The sequence below is a fragment of the Microcaecilia unicolor genome, chromosome 5 (genome assembly GCF_901765095.1).
Source record: "Microcaecilia unicolor chromosome 5, aMicUni1.1, whole genome shotgun sequence".
Taxonomy (NCBI): Eukaryota; Metazoa; Chordata; class Amphibia; order Gymnophiona; family Siphonopidae; genus Microcaecilia; species Microcaecilia unicolor.
In genome coordinates this window covers 359,104,775-359,123,136 of record NC_044035.1, presented here as the reverse complement: position 1 = coordinate 359,123,136, position 18,362 = coordinate 359,104,775, and the positions used below count along the sequence as shown (strand labels likewise).

Below are 18,362 nucleotides of genomic sequence, written 5' to 3'. Positions count from 1 at the left end.
TCGGACCACCGCCCTCCACCTCCTCCCTGACTACCTCCCGAGTCGCCGTTAAAACCCCCCATACTCTCCCCCCTCCCGTCAAGAATCGCCTCTGCACGTAGAGGACCCCACCCTTTCCCCACGAGTTCCAGGACTGTCGTCCCACCGTTCAATGCTCCATCACTTCAAGTTCCAGGCACCCTCCCACCGAAGCCTTCAGCAGCTGAACAAAGCATGCAGGCTCTGCCCTTCTCTCTCTATCTCAGCTCTGGTCACACACTTGCTGAAACAGGACATCAGAGGGCCAAGTCTGCACGCTTTGGTCCGCTGCTGCCGGCCACCATAACTCCCCTCCACCACACACGCTGACCCCCCCCCTCCCCTCCAAGCCCACTGCCATACCCTCTCAGTTCACCACCACTCTCAAAAGCCACCCACCACTTCCTCCAACTTTGCCAGCAAGGGACATCCCCCAACCACCCCCCCTCCAAAAAAACCAAGCCAATTAAAAAAAAAACATCAGCACCACACTACGGGCAAAACCCAGTCCCCCCCCACCCCCAAAAAAACACTGACCCCCCCCCCCCCAAGCCCCCTGCCACAACCTATCAGTTCACCACCACAACACACCCAGCCCCTGTCATTGTGAGACACACACAGAATCACACACATCCACCACCAAACACCCAGTGCGCCCAACACTCTCTCACCTACACACACACACACAAAATCTCTCTGTGAGACACACACAGACACACTCACTAGCACTGTGACACACATGATCTTTCACTCTCACACACAAAACCACCGCACCCCTCCACCCCAAAACCACGCACAAAAACACTCCCACACATACACACTCTCTCTCTCTCTCTCTCTCTCTCTCTATATATATATATATATATATATCACCCCTGCAGCAATAACTACCCTCAAAGCCCCCCCCCCCCGCCACTTCCTCCAACTTTGCCAGCAAAAGACATCCCCCCAAACTCCCCCTCCCCCTCTTACACCAAAACCCTCTCAGTTCACCAACCCACCCCCCCTTTCCATTGTGAGACACACACACAATATCACAAAAACAAAGACACTCGCCCCCACACTCCCAATCCACGCCACCCTCTCTCACTTACACACACACACACACACGCACACGCACACTCTCACACACACAAACTACCTCTGTGACACACATGAACTTTCACACACACACATACAACCACCGCACCCATCCACCCCAAAACGACGCAAAAAAACACACACACACACATACACTGATGTGGAACAGGGACACATGCACACTCACTCTCTCCCTCTCTCTCTATATCACCCCTGCAACAATAACCACCCTCAAAACCACCCCCCACATCCTCCCATTTTGCCAGCACGGGACATCCCCCAAACCACAACCCTCGCAGATCTCCACCCCCGTCCCCCCTTTCATTGTGAGACACACACAAAATAACACAAAAACACAGACTCTCGCCCCCAACCTCCCAGTACACCCCACCCTCTCTCACTTACACACACACACACTCTCTCTCTCTCAAACACACAATATAGCTCTGTGACACACATGAACTTTCACAAACACACACAGACACCGCCCCCCCACCCCACAAACCCCACAACAGAAACAAAAACACATACACTGATGCAGAACATAGATAGATGCACAGTCCAAACCACAACCCTCTCAGCTCACCACCCCCGCCCCCCCTTTCATTGTGAGACACACACACAATAACACAAAAACTCACCCCCAACCTACCAGTACAGCCCACCCTCTCTCACTTACACACACACACAAACTCTCCCTGTTACACGCACAATATAGCTCTGTGATACACATGATCTTTAACACACACATACACACAACCCCCCCCCCCCCCCAAAAAAAAACCCACAACAAAAACAAACACATACACTGATGCGGAACATGGATAAATGCACACCCCATCTCTCTCTCTATATATCATCCCAGTAACAATAATCGCCCTCAAAGCCACACAACACTTCATCCCACTTTGCCAGCACGGGACATCCCCCAACCCCCCCCCCCAAACAAAAACACTTACCCCCCGCAAGCACCCCTGCCACACCTACTCAGATCAACTCCCCCCCCCCCCCTTGGGAGACACACACACAATACCACAAAAACACAGACACGCCCCCTCCTCAACCTAAGCCCCCCCCCCAAGACCCCCAAACTAGCAAGACTCCTGTACCTGCAAGACAAAAACAATACAACCCAACAGCCAACCCCTCCAAGTTCAACCAGACATTCCCGCCCCCCAAAGTTACACACACAATAAACACAACACACACACTGATACTCGCCACCACACTCCAACTTTGCCCCACCCTCTATCACTTACACACACACACACAAACACACAAAATATCTTTGTGACAAAGAGATCTTTGTCTCTCACACACACATGCAACCACCCCCCCCCAAAACCCCACAAAAAAAAACACACACACAAACACTGATGCGCAACATGGAGACATGGACACTCACTCTCTCCCCCGTCACACCCTCTCAGTTCACCATCCCTGCCCCCTCCCCCACCACCATTCTGAGACATACACACAAAACCACACAAACACAGACACTCACCCCCAACCTCCAAGTCAACACAACCCTCTCTCACTTTCACACACACAAACTATCTCTGTGAAACACACACACACATATGAATAAAACTGTGGCACAAACTACTTTGTCAATCTCTTTTACTAAATCCTACAAATACAATAACATAACAACCAACACAACAACAAAAAAAATATATCACACACACAAAAATGTAAATTAATCATTACCAAGATAACACAATTATCCTAAATATCCCATTCAAAACATTAATTGCAGAAAGCAAATACCTTACTAGTGCCCGTTTCATTGATCTCAGAAACGGGCTTTTTTTTTACTAGTAGTTATATATAAAGCTAAAAACGCTTACCTTTCTGGCCTGGTATAAGAAACTATAGAATCCAGAGGTGGCAGGGGGTCAAAGCCTAGTACCGCTTGAGAAGTCACTTCCTGCAGAGAGACACAGCAGAGACTCCATGATTATTCTAGTCTAAGGCAAAGGTTAAGTCAGATAAGGTGTGAATGAAATAAAACCAGAATCATCCTGACCTGGGACCTCTTCTTTTCTCCATCTATGCATTTCTTGATTAGCTTTCGAAGGTTGCTCTTCTTCGTCAGATCGGAAATAAGCAAATGTTAGTAGATGACAGTATATATGAGCGAAACATCAAAGCATTTCAGTGACAGTCTCGCTCATATATACTGTCATAGTAACATAGTAGATGACGGCAGAAAAAGACCTGTATGGTCCATCCAGTCTGCCCAACAAGATAAACTCATATGTGTATACCTTACCTTGATTTGTACCTGCCTTTTTCAGGGCACAGACCGTACAAGTCTGCCCAGCAGTATTTCCCGCCTCCCAACCACCAGTCCCGCCTCCCATCATTGACTCTGGCACAGACCGTATAAGTCTGCCCTCCATTATCCTCACCTCCCAACCACCAACCTCTCTTCCCCCACCTGCTCCGCCACCCAATTTCGGCTAAGCTTCTGAGGATCCATTCCTACTGCACAGGATTCCTTTATGCATATCCCACGCATGTTTGAATTCCGTTACCGTTTTCATCTCCACCACCTCCCGCGGGAGGGCATTCCAAGTATCCACCACTCTCTCCGTGAAAAAATACTTCCTGACATCTTTTTTGAGTCTGCCCCCCTTCAATCTCATTTCATGTCCTCTCGTTCTACCGCCTTCCCATCTCCGGAAAAGATTTTTTTGCGGATTTTGTCATCTACCAACATTTGCTTATTTCCGATCTGATGAAGGGCAACCTTTGAAAGCTACTCAAGAAATGTATTAAGTTATGTCCAATAAAAAAAGGTATCATCTTATTTTCTTTTCCATGTTTTATTTTGTTTTATTTCTATTGATTACCTTTAAAAGTGGACTAACACGGCAACCACACCTCTCTAGTCCCAGGTTAATTATCTGTGCCTGGGAGGCCCCATCCATGTCTCTGATCAAACAGTATCTCTACACAGAAGGCCTGGGAGCTCCTCACCTACGCCTGGCTTTACTTGGGACCTAAGTCAGTCTGGGAACCTGACTGGTAGAATTTGTTCATCCAGGGAAAAACAACCCACTGACTTTTGCCCTGTAAACTAGGGCTCTGTCTCTACTAGGGGAAGCATCTTAAAAGACACTTATCCTGAGAGACCACTTATGGAATCCTACTCCACAGGTAGTAGGACCCAAATTTATCCTGCTGTACCAATCCAGCACATGCCACCATCTGCTGGAGACCAGGGAATACTGGCAACGGCTTCCTCCATATTATCCCTATATTACAGTGATATCAGTGAAAGTTTGTAATCCTCTGTCTCCATCGGCTGGCAGGGTAGCATAAACCCACACATCTGGCCTTGTCTGGCAGAATAAGGAACTGGTGTTTTTCTTTGTTTTGCTTTAATCGTTTGTGTTTTTGCCCTGGTTGCTCTTCTGTTCTCCTTTTCCTTCCAGCGGCAGGCACCTTCATTCACAGAGATTTTTCTCCTCTCTTAACAGCCCCACCCCTCTCACTGTTCCTAGCTCAGATGCTGAAGTGACTGCCCCAAGGCTTGGATCCAGAACCCTGTATCACGAATTCTAAATCTGTTCCTCCTCAGAACTGATCTGGGGGGGCCTGAACCCAAACCACTGCCACTAAGGAGAAATTAGATCTTACCTGCTAATTTGCTTTCCTTTAGTCCCTCCGGACCGGACCAGGATTGGACTGATGGGTTGTGCTCGCCTACCAGCAGGTGGAGACTGAGAAAAAACTCTGACTCTAGAGAGCCAATAGGAGCCCTGGCCATGTGACCTTAGCCTCAGTATTTGAATAACAAAGCAGGAAAGAAAGAAAGACCTTCTGTGCCGTATGGAATCCTAGCAGCCACAAAGCACTCGGCAATGCCAAGTATCAGAGCTCACCAGCAACTCTCACCAGAGAAGTGGTATGGCCCGATATGTATTACAGCTCACCAGCAACTCTCACCAGAGAAGTGGTATGGCTCACTTGTACTATAGCTCACCAGCAACTCTCACCAGAGAAGCGATATGGCTCACATGTAATATAGCTCACCAGCAACTCTCACCAGAGAAGTGGTATGGCTCACTTGTCTTATAGCTCACCAGCAACTCTCATCAGAGAAGTGGTATGGCCCACTTAAGATTTTATATATATTCCATCAACTGAGCTTACCAGCAACTCTCACCAGAAAAGTGGTAAATCATATTTAAGGTTTTATAGATATTCCAGCAACTGAGCTCAGCCACAACTCTCACCAGAGAAGTGGTATGGCGTATTTAAGGTTTTATAGATAGATTCCAGCAATTGAGCTCACCAGCAACCACCAGAGAAGTGATATAGACCACGTAAAGTTCTGTATATATATAGTATTGTTCCACGAATCGTAAAGGAATGAATACACTTCCTACTGAATACACTTCCTACTTAATAAAAGAAGCTAAAGAGTAGAGAGAACATGGGAAGGGCCTGGTCCGGTCCGGAGGGACTAAAGGAAAGCAAATTAGCAGGTAAGATCTAATTTCTCCTTCCTTAGCGTCCCTCCGGACCGGACCAGGATTGGACTGATGGGAAGTACCAAAGCAGTAATCTGAAGGGAGGGACCCTATGAAAACTGCAGAGAAATGTTCATGCTGCATAGGCCACCTGGCGACAACTAACATGTAGTGTGTCCCAATGAGCAAAATAAAATGAAAGTAGGACTAAGTTGCCAACTTACCAATGTGCACTGAGAGCACCAAAAATCGCCATAGTAAGAATAGAGCCCGCTTCTGAAGTTGTGGAATATGTTGTAATATGCTGTGGAACTGCCCTCTCAGCGAGAAGAGAAATAGACATTCTCATTTCCTTGATCCTTCGCGATATAGCGGGTTAGAAACAATGAAAAACTTGTACGCCTACTGGCTAGAAGGACAAAACCAATAAGAAAAAAACGATTGGGAAAGGTGAAAACTTTAAACTACAGCAGACCGAAAAGAAGTTACCAACCGTAGAAGTATTCCACACATAGATCTACTTGCTGCAATGGTTACTAGGAAACACTGCTTGAAGAGGAAAACTTTATAGAAAAAGTTATGGCTACTAGAAAACAGAACTTTAAGAGTCTGTTCACCTAGTTCACCTAGCTGGTGGACGAAACGGGGGGTACAGGTGCAGGACTCCTTTAAGAAACCGCTTTGACAGTGGATGCTGCATAAGCGTGCGGTTGTCAACAGTATCATGCATCACTGATAGAGCTGCCAAATGAACTCTAATGGATGAGTAAGACAGACAAGATTTCGCAAGATGCAGAAGACATTCCAAAACATGCAAAATGGATACTGTTTGTGGAATGAAGTGGCGAGAGGAGCACCACAGAGTGAACTGTCACCACTTTGATTCATAGGACTTTAATGTAGATTTCTGTCTGGAAGCAATTAAAACTTGAAGTACTTCCTGCGAAAATATCAAAGATGTTGCGGACCCAGTAACCACGCCATAAGTTTGAGTGACTGGGGGTCCGGATGTAGAAGGGTGCCTTGGTTCTGCGTAAACACCTAGTGAGATGACGGAAGAAACGCATAAAGAAGGTTGAAAAACCCCTGCTGGACGTTGGCATCTGTCCCTGTCTCCGTCAAGACTGTTGCTGAACGGAAGAAGCAAGAAATGTTCGTGAGCCTGAAGGCAAAAAGAGATAGCCCTGAAGTGTCGCAGTGAGGAAGTAAGGCTGAAAAAATGAGAGTCCATTCACCTAAATGCAGGGTGACACAACTAAGAAAAAATGAGTACAAACTCAAGAGTATATACTCTTAACTCCTCCTTGGCGGATGACATAACCCATTGCCATGGCAAGGACCAACATAGCTCTCTCCGCCTTGTTTGTCAGTAGGGAAAACAAAATTCACCCGAAGGTAAAACGAATTGCTGAGGTCCCCCAGAAAAAAAATATATACAAACAAGCTTCAGCCAAAAAGTGTACTGCACGAAGCATCCCAATGACAGAACTAAGGTTCTTGAGATAACTAGATGACACTTAAATAGTGCGATTGATGACCCTGAGATTCGCAATAGGATGAAGGAAAATTCCTTCTTGGGCATTAGAAAGTAAAATTGCATTCTGCAGAATAGAGCGAGGAAATGGCCGAAGGCCCAAGGTCACCAAGAAAAATATAAACTGGGATGTTTGCAGAGGAGACAAAAGACTGTGCGCCAACCTGACTAAACAAAGAGAAAATCAGAGATATCTGATGAGAGATCAAATGAGAGATCAAATGAGAGGCCTGGCTACAATCACCACCCAACCTAGAGACTGTAAGAAATGCAACACCCGGTGCGTGACCTGAGAACTCTGCTGATAAGACTTTCTCCAATTAGGCAGTCATCTAGGTAAGAATGAAATGACCCTAAGAGCGCAATGAACATCCTCTTAGATCTATAAAAGAACGGAAGAGAGAGTACTGCTGAAAATGACCGGTTAATGCATAAGCAAAAAACTAGCCATTCTCTGGATCCTGAGGAGAAGAGGAAGGGTGACCAAGGACACCAGTTAAATAGGGCTACAAACTCCAACCCTATCTCTATGGCGTTCCATAGTTGGTTAAGTTCTGAATATAGAAAGTTCTGAATATAGGAGTCCACCAGCTATGGTAGTACGCTCCGGACAGAAAAAAATTGTCCCAGTATGAACGTCTGATTCACCAGCCTGTAATTTCTTGGATCTCCCTAATCCACATACCACTAATCCACGTACCACGGTCATGCGTCCTCCCTCAATGAGATGTAGATTGTAAGCTCCTTTGAGCAGGGAACGTCCTTCTTTGTTAATTTGTACAGCGCTGCGTAACCCTAGTAGCGCTCTAGAAATGTTAAGTAGTAGTAGTACCAGACTCACACCCAATAGATATGAATGTTGAGCTTGTTTCAGGTTAAAACACCGAACCTAGGCCCAGGGTCCCCAGTGTTCCTAGTGGTGAACAGCCATGGCAAATATTGTATGCGTTAGTTTGCAGAATTACTGCAAAGCCTTGCTTTTGGAGCAGAGATTTCTGTTCGATACTCTCGTGAGAGGGTTTTTTTTTTTTTTTTTTTTTTTTCCTTTAATGCTGTTCTGGCTGTAGAAAGGTGGACATTTGAGCTTCCCCAGAATGACAAAACTTATGTACCTATGCCCATTAGATATGAATGCTGGACTTGATGGACTTTAGGCCTTACCCAGCATAACCATACTTATGTACCTATGGCATAAATACACAGGAAGTGAGTGAATCCCCTTCCAATTGAAAGAACACTCTGGACTGAAGGCGCATAGAATGAAAATGAAAAAGGACAAACTTGGCAAATACCTGTAACGAAAAAAGTGAAGTTGTGCCACAGCCACTTGGTGAAGGCAGTGTAGACAAGACTGTATCTGAATTCAAGAAAGCTTGATATAACATCAGGTCTCTAAGGAAGAGGAAGAGATAGCAGATGGTATGTATAGGCATACTGGACCAAACCAGGATGTTTATAATCTGCCAATGCTGAACTGATAGAGTAGAGACAAACACGAGTAGATGGTTTGAGGACCTTCCACTATCTTTAAGTGGGAAATATGCAAAATGAAAGGATGACTTTATTCTCTAAGTGACCATATGTCCTGTAAAAACCAGAATAAAGCTAAAATGAAATATGAGAGGCTTCAAGGCAGTTGGAAAAGAAGGGAAGACATGAATAAAGCATGCCTGCTAAGGCAGCTGAGTGATTGGGAGCTTGGTAGACAGGACTGTCCCTCAGAGAATATGAAAGAGCTGATATATCCCCATGGCATCTGAACAATCTACTGTATGCCTATAGAGAAGGCTTCTTAAAGTATGAAAAAGAAAACACTGTATAACACTACAGCCATTGAGAGTGATTGTCTGTTAAGTTCTTAAAACACTATATAACATCATAGGCATGGAGTAAAATGCTTGAAAGGAACTAAGATATTATGGTCAGAATTGCAAAGTACCAATCAATTGACTCTTAGACAATGTAGTCCTATTCACCAGGGAATGAGAAAGACAGAAATTTACTCTATGCCTATAGAGAAAGTTTCTAAAGTTCTTAAAACACTGTATAATACTACAGCTATTGAGGAAAATGCTTGAAATGAATTATGATATTATGATAAGATGTAGATTTTCCACCAGGCAATGAAAAATGACTGAGCACCAGAAAAAACTAGTGTTAACAGCCCCGTGATACATAGAAATTTAAAAGAAGAAAAGCTTGTTATATATCCATATATGAAAGGAGCCCCCTTTCAACCAAATATTGCCTGCTGATGTGAAGAGCATTTTAGAATACGCCGTTCAGCACATACAAAAGTGTACACATCTTGGAGCCGAACTGCTCTATGAACTGCAGCCTTACCTTCAGCAGAGAGATCCCTGACTGATAAGATGGAGGGAGAAACAAAATGGCCGCCGTTCGCGCCACTGGCCCCGTGGCGATCGTCGACAGCGCGCCCGACACCTCCGAACAAGCGGAGCCCAGTGGAACGGCGAAGAAACAACAGCCGGCGAAAAAGGCCCCGAAAAAACCGGAGGCAGCACCGGACCCGAAGAAACCTTGAAGGGAGAGCAAAATTTACACGTTCCGGCTGCGTGAACTGCGCGACGCTGACCGACAGCAGCTGTTTGAACTTTTAAGCCATATCGGAAAAAACAGGTGGCCGCGCTTACGCGGTTCGCACCTTTTTTTTTTTTTTTTTCATTTGTTTAAACTGCCACCGCCAAAACGCAAGAAAATGGAGGAAATTAAATCTGACGAGAAAAATCGCTGTTTAAAGTCACAGACACTGAATTATTTTCTTCTGTTTTTTTTTTTTTTTTATAACCCCTCAATCATAATAAAACACTGGAGCTGCCTGCTCGTTTGAAGTCTGGGGAAAGAAAGGCTGCTTCTTTGAATTTCCTTTTATTTGATTTAATTCTTTTAAAGCAGCTGCCTGTTAAAAGTGGCTGCCTCTCCCAAAGACGGTACACCTTTCCAGAGAAAGGGACGGCCCTTCCCTGCTAAGCCAGGGAGATGGGGAGGAAGGGGGGTGGACTCGAGACACCCGAGTTTAACACCCCCGAGGCTGTCAAAGAAAGAAGAGAAAGGAAACCCTGTCAAGCCTCTAAATAAGATTCCAGGCACAGAAGAATTATCACAAATATCTGTAATATCTAAAGAGAAAAGGAGAGAGACTAATGGGCTCACTTCCTACCTGCTGGGAGACTGAGAAAATACTGGGGCTAAGGTCACATGGCCAGGGCTCCTATTGGCTCTCTAGAGTCAGAGTTTTTTCTCAGTCTCCACCTGCTGGTAGGCGAGCACAACCCATCAGTCCAATCCTGGTCCGGTCCGGAGGGACGCTAAGGAAGCAGGTTTTCCTTTCGATTTTCATCACATATACGAAGTCTTATGTCAATACCATGTCCTGAATTGGAGAAAGAGCGAGAAGGGGGATAAAGGGGCAGGGTAAAGCAAGGACAAAGCAATGAGAGCTGGAGGTTTGGAGGAGCTGGCCAGGGATCCTCACCAGAGGCAGTGCTGCCACAGCTTCCTTCATTTCTGAGAGAATCATATGACGATAAATGTTCCTGGGAGCACTCTGATACCGAATTTTCCTCCTGTGGGGCAGAGAAGCAAAACAAGCTACAAATTCTTCCAATTACACATTACTTACTCTTCTCTTTTTATGATATAGCCAGACAGCAGGGCTTTTGAAACACAATTTTTTTTACTGACGTACCTTTTTTTTTGAAGCACATATTGTGCACTGCCATTTATGCTAAGTTGAACTTAATTGAAATTCCCCCTTTTATGCATTCAGACTCTTCATGATTCTGAGTATAGAGCTTACCAGAGCCTCAGCCCAAGGCACTGGAGACGAATGCTGATTGCACATGTTTTTACTAATTGTTTTTTTTCTGGGAAGCTTTCCCACCATCCATCATTTGGCACCCCTGCAGCGCACAGCTGACTCATGCATTCATACATTTAGAAGCAAACAAGCACTTGCCTAGGTCAGGACCCTTCCAGAGAGATGCAACTCTTAAAGAAAGCAAAACGGGCCTTTGAACAGCCTGTGCATGGTTTACATAGATCAGCTGCCGAGGCAGCCTGAACGGGTCTTCAGCAACTGGAACTTTTCCCATGTTCAACCCTATACCCTGCCTTTCCCGTTCAAGCTGTATGAATCCTTCGACATGGCCTGCTTTTCTGTAATGTTCAAAGCGGATAACAAAGATAGAAACTGAGAACAGAATACCAGAAACCTAAGGGCAGACCAACAACGTTAAACACAGATTGCAAATACTTTGTGAGGATCTTCCCGAGACAGGGGTGTGTTTACTACAGGGAACCTGCCTTTTCCCTACGCAGAGGGCTATCCTGCCGCTAAAGTTCCTGTCCTCTGCACAGCAGCAGCAAATGCTTCTCCGCATCAGCGGCTGAAGCAACAATGCTGAAAGAGCTGCATCATTACTCACTTCTTTTCACATTCCTCCACTATCGGCTCCTGAGCGTCCACCATTCGCAAGACTTGTTGGACATTGGCTTCAAGCCAGGTCATGACTGCAGGATCCTTCCAGAGGCTGAGAGTCCTCCCCACGTACAGGGCGATCAGCTGGCCCAGAGCAGGTGGCTGGCTGTAAAGAAGGAGACACTTTAATCTGGGACCTCAGAAACATAGGCCAAAAATGACTGGTGTTATTCCAACTAGACTACTGCGATGCCATCTATGCTGGGTGCAAAGAACAAATTATTTAAAAAAACTTCAAACTGCACAGAACATGGCAGCCAGATTCATATTTGGCAAAATGAAATATGAAAGTGCTAGTCCTTTACGAGAAAAACTACACTGGCCCCCTTTAAAAGAACGGATCACTTTTAAGGTTTGCACCCTGGTTCATAAGATAATCCACGGTGAGGCTCCAGGATATATGTCAGACCTTATTGACCTACCAACCAGGAACTCTACCAGCTCATCACGAACATTCCTGAATCTCCACTACCCAAACTAAAAGGGACTGAAATATAAATTAACACATGCATCCAGCTTCTCTTACATATGCACGCAAATTTGGAATGAATTACCAAAATCCATAAAAATAACACACATCATGACCTTACGTAAACTATTTAACTTATTTATTTAAGAAAGCACACAATAACAACTCCTCATAAATTCAAATTAACAAAACTCAATTATACAACTTGTATTCTCTATATCTCAACTGTTTTGCTAATTATCTTGATTTCCAGTTTAATGACCCTAAAATGTTCAAGCTATTTTTTGTCATGATTGAAGTTTAACCCATTACCTTTAGCTCTTATCATAGGACGAACTTTCCTCTTGTAACCTAATCTGTCCCCAACTATGTATTTCTCCTATCCAGAACTGGTAATCACCACTTGCGGAATTATGTAAGCCACATTGAGCCTGCAAATAGGTGGGAAAATGTGGGATGCAAATGTTATAAATAAATAAATATACTGAAGACCCTTCCATATTTCCCATCAGGTCAAAACAATAAACCTGTTGCACTGGGTTGTTATGCCTTAGAAATGGAGGTCAGCTTGAACAGCTGAAATCCTTGTATTAGGGGCTGCTATTTCCTTCTTTGATTTACTCAATATTTCACCCTATTACAATATTCAGAGCACATTACACAATCAAAAATCATTCATAAATGCTACTAAACATATCCCAACACATACGTCAACCCACCAAAACTCCATTAAAAAGAATACCACGGGGTAAAGAAGCAGCTCTTTGATTTTCTAAGAAACATTAAATAACCTGGCTCACATCAGATAGTTTCTAAAAGTGAGCTCCATAACGATGCGGAGTAACTGCTCAAACCTCTTCTCCTTTTGGTCCTAAGCTTCGAAGAAAAAAATAACCTCAATGCTCCATGACAGCAAAAAAATCAATCCAACAAAAGCAGTCATCTGAGAAAGAATCTAAAATGTCACTAAAAGAACTTTAAAGCTAATTCGTCCAAAAATATGGCAGCCATTGGCGGTCTCAGAAATGCAGTGTAGTGGACCCAGATGGAAACAAGAAGCAGAGCCTTGGATCAGAGGAAGCAAAGTTTATTATTGGATCCAAGGCTCCACTACACTCCTTTTCTGCTGCAGTTTGATTTCTGTTATTCCCTCTGATCTGCTCATTCAGCCACTGGCAGCCTTACAAAATAGGCATTACACAGTAATGAGCTTCCAAGGTTCAGGTCTGCAACACACTATTTGCACAGCACAACTCAAGGAATCAAACTGGTGGGGAAAAACTGCTGAACACGCAGACTTCTGCCTTGCGTTGTTTAAAAGCTCCGGTTCACATCTCACTAATGCAATCAGTTTCACGGACAGTGGAAAGCACAAGCACTGCCATTTACAAACCAAAATACTGAACAAAATAAAATACACCCTAGTTTCTTACTCATCCACAGAACCAATTACTAGCAATTCAAGTACAACTATCCAAAACCACGCGTCTGTAAGCCCAGAAAGAACAAGAGCCTGTGAAGTTGTCAGCAGGAGAGGCTGGATGTCCTCCTCAATGTGCAGTGGCCATCCTTCCTTTCAGGCTGAAAGAACATCCACCTACGCACATCTGGAAACATCAGGCACTGAACAAAATGAGACACGCCTCTCCCGCTCATCTGCACTGGTTTCATTCTTACATAGAAAAGAACTACTATCAATTCTACAGTTAATAACAATTTAAACAGCAAATGGTGAGCCCCAATTTGACTGTCCCTACTTGACTGACTGTACATTTGTCCTTTAGATTGTAAGCTCCTTTGAGCAGGGACTGTCCTTCTATGTTAAATTGTACAGCGCTGCGTAACCCTAGTAGCGCTTTAGAAATGTCAAGTAGTAGTAGTAGAAGGCTGCGCAGGCTTCTGTTTCTGTGAGTCTGACGTCAGACTCACAGAAGCAGAAGCCTGTGCGGCCACATTGGTGATCTGCAAGGGCTGACTTCTACATGGAATAGTAGCAACAGTGGAGGAGTGGCCTAGTGGTCAGGGTGGTGGACTTTGGTTCTGAGGAACTGAGTTCAATTCCCACTTCAGGCACAGGCAGCTCCTTGTGACTCTGGGCAAGTCACTTAACCCTCCATTGCCCCATGTAAGCCGCATTGAGCCTGCCATGACTGGGAAAGCGCAGGGTACAAATGTAACAAAAATAAAATAGATACTATTGGAGATTCTACATGGAATGTTGCTACTCTTTGAGATTCTACATGGAATGTTGCTATTCCACTAGCAACATTCCATGTAGAAGGCTGCGCAGGACGTCAGACTCACAGAAGCAGAAGCCTGCGCGGCCACATTGGTGATCTGCAAGGGCCGACTTCTACATGGAATGTTGCTAGTGGAATAGCAACATTCCATGTAGAATCTCAAATAGTAGCAACAGTGGAGGAGTGGCCTAGTGGTTAGGGTGGTGGACTTTGGTCCTGAGGAACTGAGTTCAATTCCCACTTCAGGCACAGGCAGCTCCTTGTGACTCTGGGCAAGTCACTTAACCCTCCATTGCCCCATGTAAGCCGCATTAGGCCTGCCATGAGTGGGAAAGCGCAGGGTACAAATGTAACAAAAATAAAATAGATACTATTGGAGATTCTACATGGAATGTTGCTACTATTGGAGATTCTACATGGAATGTTGCTATTCCACTAGCAACATTCCATGTAGAAGCCTGCGCGGCCACATTGGTGATCTGCAAGGGCCGACTTCTACATGGAATGTTGCTAGTGGAATAGCAACATTCCATGTAGAATCTCAAATAGTAGCAACAGTGGAGGAGTGGCCTAGTGGTTAGGGTGGTGGACTTTGGTCCTGAGGAACTGAGTTCAATTCCCACTTCAGGCACAGGCAGCTCCTTGTGACTCTGGGCAAGTCACTTAACCCTCCATTGCCCCATGTAAGCCGCACTGAGCCTGCCATGAGTGGGAAAGCGCAGGGTACAAATGTAACAAAAATAAAATAGATACTATTGGGGATTCTACATGGAATGTTGCTACTATTGGAGATTCTACATGGAATGTTGCTACTATTGGAGATTCTACATGGAATCTTGCTACTATTGGAGATTCTACATGGAATGTTGCTATTCCACTAGCAACATTCCATGCCCCTATTTGACTGACTGTACATTTGTCCTTTAGATTGTAAGCTCCTGTGAGCAGGGACTGTCCTTCTATGTTAAATTGTACAGCGCTGCATAACCCTAGTAGCGCTTTAGAAATGTCAAGTAGTAGTAGTAAAAGGAACGACTCAAGGAGTCTGGTTTTTCTCAGTTTGACCCTTTAATTTTGCAGTTGACAGTTTACCTTATTTGAGCCGTCAGCCCAAAGAAGGAATGGGATGAGACTGTTGAATCTGGCTGTACTCCACAGTGATCTAGCAAAGGCATGAGAACTGGAAGAAAAACAACAGTATCAGAGCCCAGGCAGCGCCTACTTCTCCGATAACCTTCAACATCTGTCCTGTGTGCACAGAGCTGAACCGAGGGGGCAGGGTGCGCATGTTGCGAGACCTCCCACCTTCAAAGTTTGATGCTCCCCCTCCCTCAACTCAGCCCAAGCTTTTGCTCCTCTCTCTCCTACTAGGAGAAATTTGGTCTTATCAGCTAATTTTCTTGAGTCCTACCACACCAGTCCAGATGTGTGGGTTGTACCTCTCTACTAGCAGATGGTGACTGAGAAAAAAAAAAGACTGTGTGTTCTGCCCTACAAGAGGCACCATGCACTTTGCTCCCCCTCAGTACATCTGTATCAGAGCTACGAGAACCTGCCCAATTCCTTCAACAGACAGGACAGGATAACTGAACCCCTAAGTATCTAGACCCTTAATAAAAAGATATACCCAACACACAATAACAATCTAATAAAGTAAAATTGTTCTTTGCCAAAACATCATCTTGAAAACAACTGGGCAGGATTCTGGACTCGAGAAAGAAAATGAATTAGAGTTAAGAGCAAATTTCTCCTTACTTCTCATTCACCAGATCAATCCAATCCAGAGAATGACGCTTAAAGCAGAAAAGACACAATGCCTTATCCTTTCATCGCAATATAATAGAACCAATTAAACTAATACAAATATACCAAACCATATTCTTCCTGTTGCGGATACTCAAACTTCTGGGAGTCACAATTGATCGAAACCTTACTCTAGATAGTCACGCAAAAAATGTAACAAAGATGATGTTCCATGCAATGTGGAAGTTTAAAAGAGTGAAACCTTTCTTCCCAAGGGAGGTATTCCGCAATTTGTTGCAATCTCTAGTATTAAGCCACTTGGACTACTGCAATTCCATCTACGCCGAATGTAAAGCCCAAATCATTAAGAAACTCCAGACACCCCAAAACACTGCAGCCAGATTCATATTTGGAAAAGTGAGATTTGAAAGCGCAAAACCCCTCGGAGAAAAATTAAACTGGCTCCCACTAAAAGATCGAATTACATTCAAAATCTGCACCCTGGTTCATAAAATCATTTATGGAGAGGCCCCGATATATATATATGTCAGAACTTATAGACCTACCAGCAAGGAACACAAAAAGGTTTTCACGCACCTTCTTAAACCTCCACTACCCCAGCTGTAGAGGATTCAAATACAAATCGGTATATGCATCCAGCTTCTCCTACATCTGTTCGCAACAACGGAACGCACTACCGAACGCCATAAAAACAACGTATGATCTGACAGCCTTCCGAAAGTTACTGAAGACTAACCTGTTCAAAGAGACTTATAAAAAGAATCCTTCATAAAAGACTTAACATTAAAACTGTATCCGAACTAGCCAATATTGAACTCTTTAATTTGACAACTTTAATCATATTATTATTGAACGTTATACTTTATCCTGCTCTCATATACCTGATATGAATTATTTACTTCTAATTTACCTGATATTTTATGTACCTTAATTGCAATACTCTGTACTTCTCATTCCGTTAATGGCGATCGCTATTGCGGCATAATGTAAGCCACATTGAGCCTGCAAAGAGGTGGGAAAATGTGGGTACAAATGCAGCAAATAAATAAATAACAAGCTACATGGTGGCTCATACAGGCTGGAACACAACCTTTTCTACTTTGTGTCTGTCTGCTAGTAGCAGGGTACAATCCACACATCTGTACTGGTCTGGTAGGACTCAAGGAAAGAAGTGGAGGAGTGGCCTAGTGGTTAGGGTGGTGGACTTTGGTCCTGAGGAACTGAGTTCGATTCCCACTTCAGGCACAGGAAGCTCCTTGTGACTCTGGGCAAGTCACTTAACCCTCCATTACCCCATGTAAGCCGCATTGAGCCTGCCATGAGTGGGAAAGCGCGGGGTACAAATGCAAAAAAAAAAAAAAAATTAGCAGGTAAAACCAAATTATTTCCTTATCCACCAGACCAGTCCATAACCAATGGATAAAAGAATGCATCCCCTCTTAAACTGGGTGGGATCCAGAAAATACTGCTCTAACCACTCCTGCTCCATTAAACCCTGTCCTCTAAAGGTGAAGCATCCAACCTATAGGTCATCTTTTTCCCAGGAATTAAAGTGTAGGTCTAGTATTGATATATTGAAAAAGGGAAAGAGGAAGTGGAACTTGATATACTGCCTTTCTGAGGTTTTTGCAACTACATTCAAAGTGGTTTACATATATTCAGGTACTTATTTTGTACCAGGGGCAATGGAGGGTTAAGTGACTTGCCCAGAGTCACAAGGAGCTGCAGTGGGAATCGAACTCAGTTCCCCAGGATCAAAGTCCACTGAACTAACCACTAAGGAAGTAATATGTTGTATTAGCTCTATTAACTCTCAGGATGTTATGTTGTATGATAACTAAGGGGTTAAAGATAAACTTAGCCTTGGATATACTAATTTTATTCCATTTTTAACTTTTAGGATCATTATATAATTTCCTAAGTTTTTCTGATCTAGTATCTTGAACTGTAATCCGCTATGAACTATGTAGTTGGCTTTAGAGAGCTATAAATAAACTAAAAGAGGGCTACAGCAGCCAACTGCTGATCTGCTGCCTTATCAGCCCTTTTGGGGGTCCCCCCCCCCCAAAAAAAATACTTTGGCTGGGGGGGAAGGGAAGCATCAAGAAAAGCAGACCATCACTTAGCCCCAACAGGAAGAAAGGAGAGACCTGGCCTCCTCCAGGTCCCCAAAAGAGCAGCTGGCCCATGGAGGACCCTGGATGTGTCTTCCATCCAACAAGCTCAACTGGGTTATCAATTCTCCAACTGGGCCCAAGGGCTACTAGCCCAG

At 44.3% G+C, this 18,362-nt stretch overlaps 1 protein-coding gene across 1 annotated transcript in view; it reads right to left on the bottom strand.

Annotated features, from left to right (window-relative positions):
* The window catches only part of LOC115470974 (transcription factor 25-like), a 69,860-nt gene that overhangs the window by 21,744 nt on the left and 29,754 nt on the right, over positions 1-18,362 (bottom strand). Inside the window, exons 13-16 of the mRNA XM_030204620.1 lie at positions 15,419-15,506; positions 11,565-11,723; positions 10,613-10,703; positions 2,949-3,028 (exon numbers count right to left, since the gene is read on the bottom strand). Of these exons, the coding sequence (XP_030060480.1) occupies positions 2,949-3,028; positions 10,613-10,703; positions 11,565-11,723; positions 15,419-15,506 (418 nt within the window). The remainder of the gene's footprint in view (positions 1-2,948; positions 3,029-10,612; positions 10,704-11,564; positions 11,724-15,418; positions 15,507-18,362) is intronic.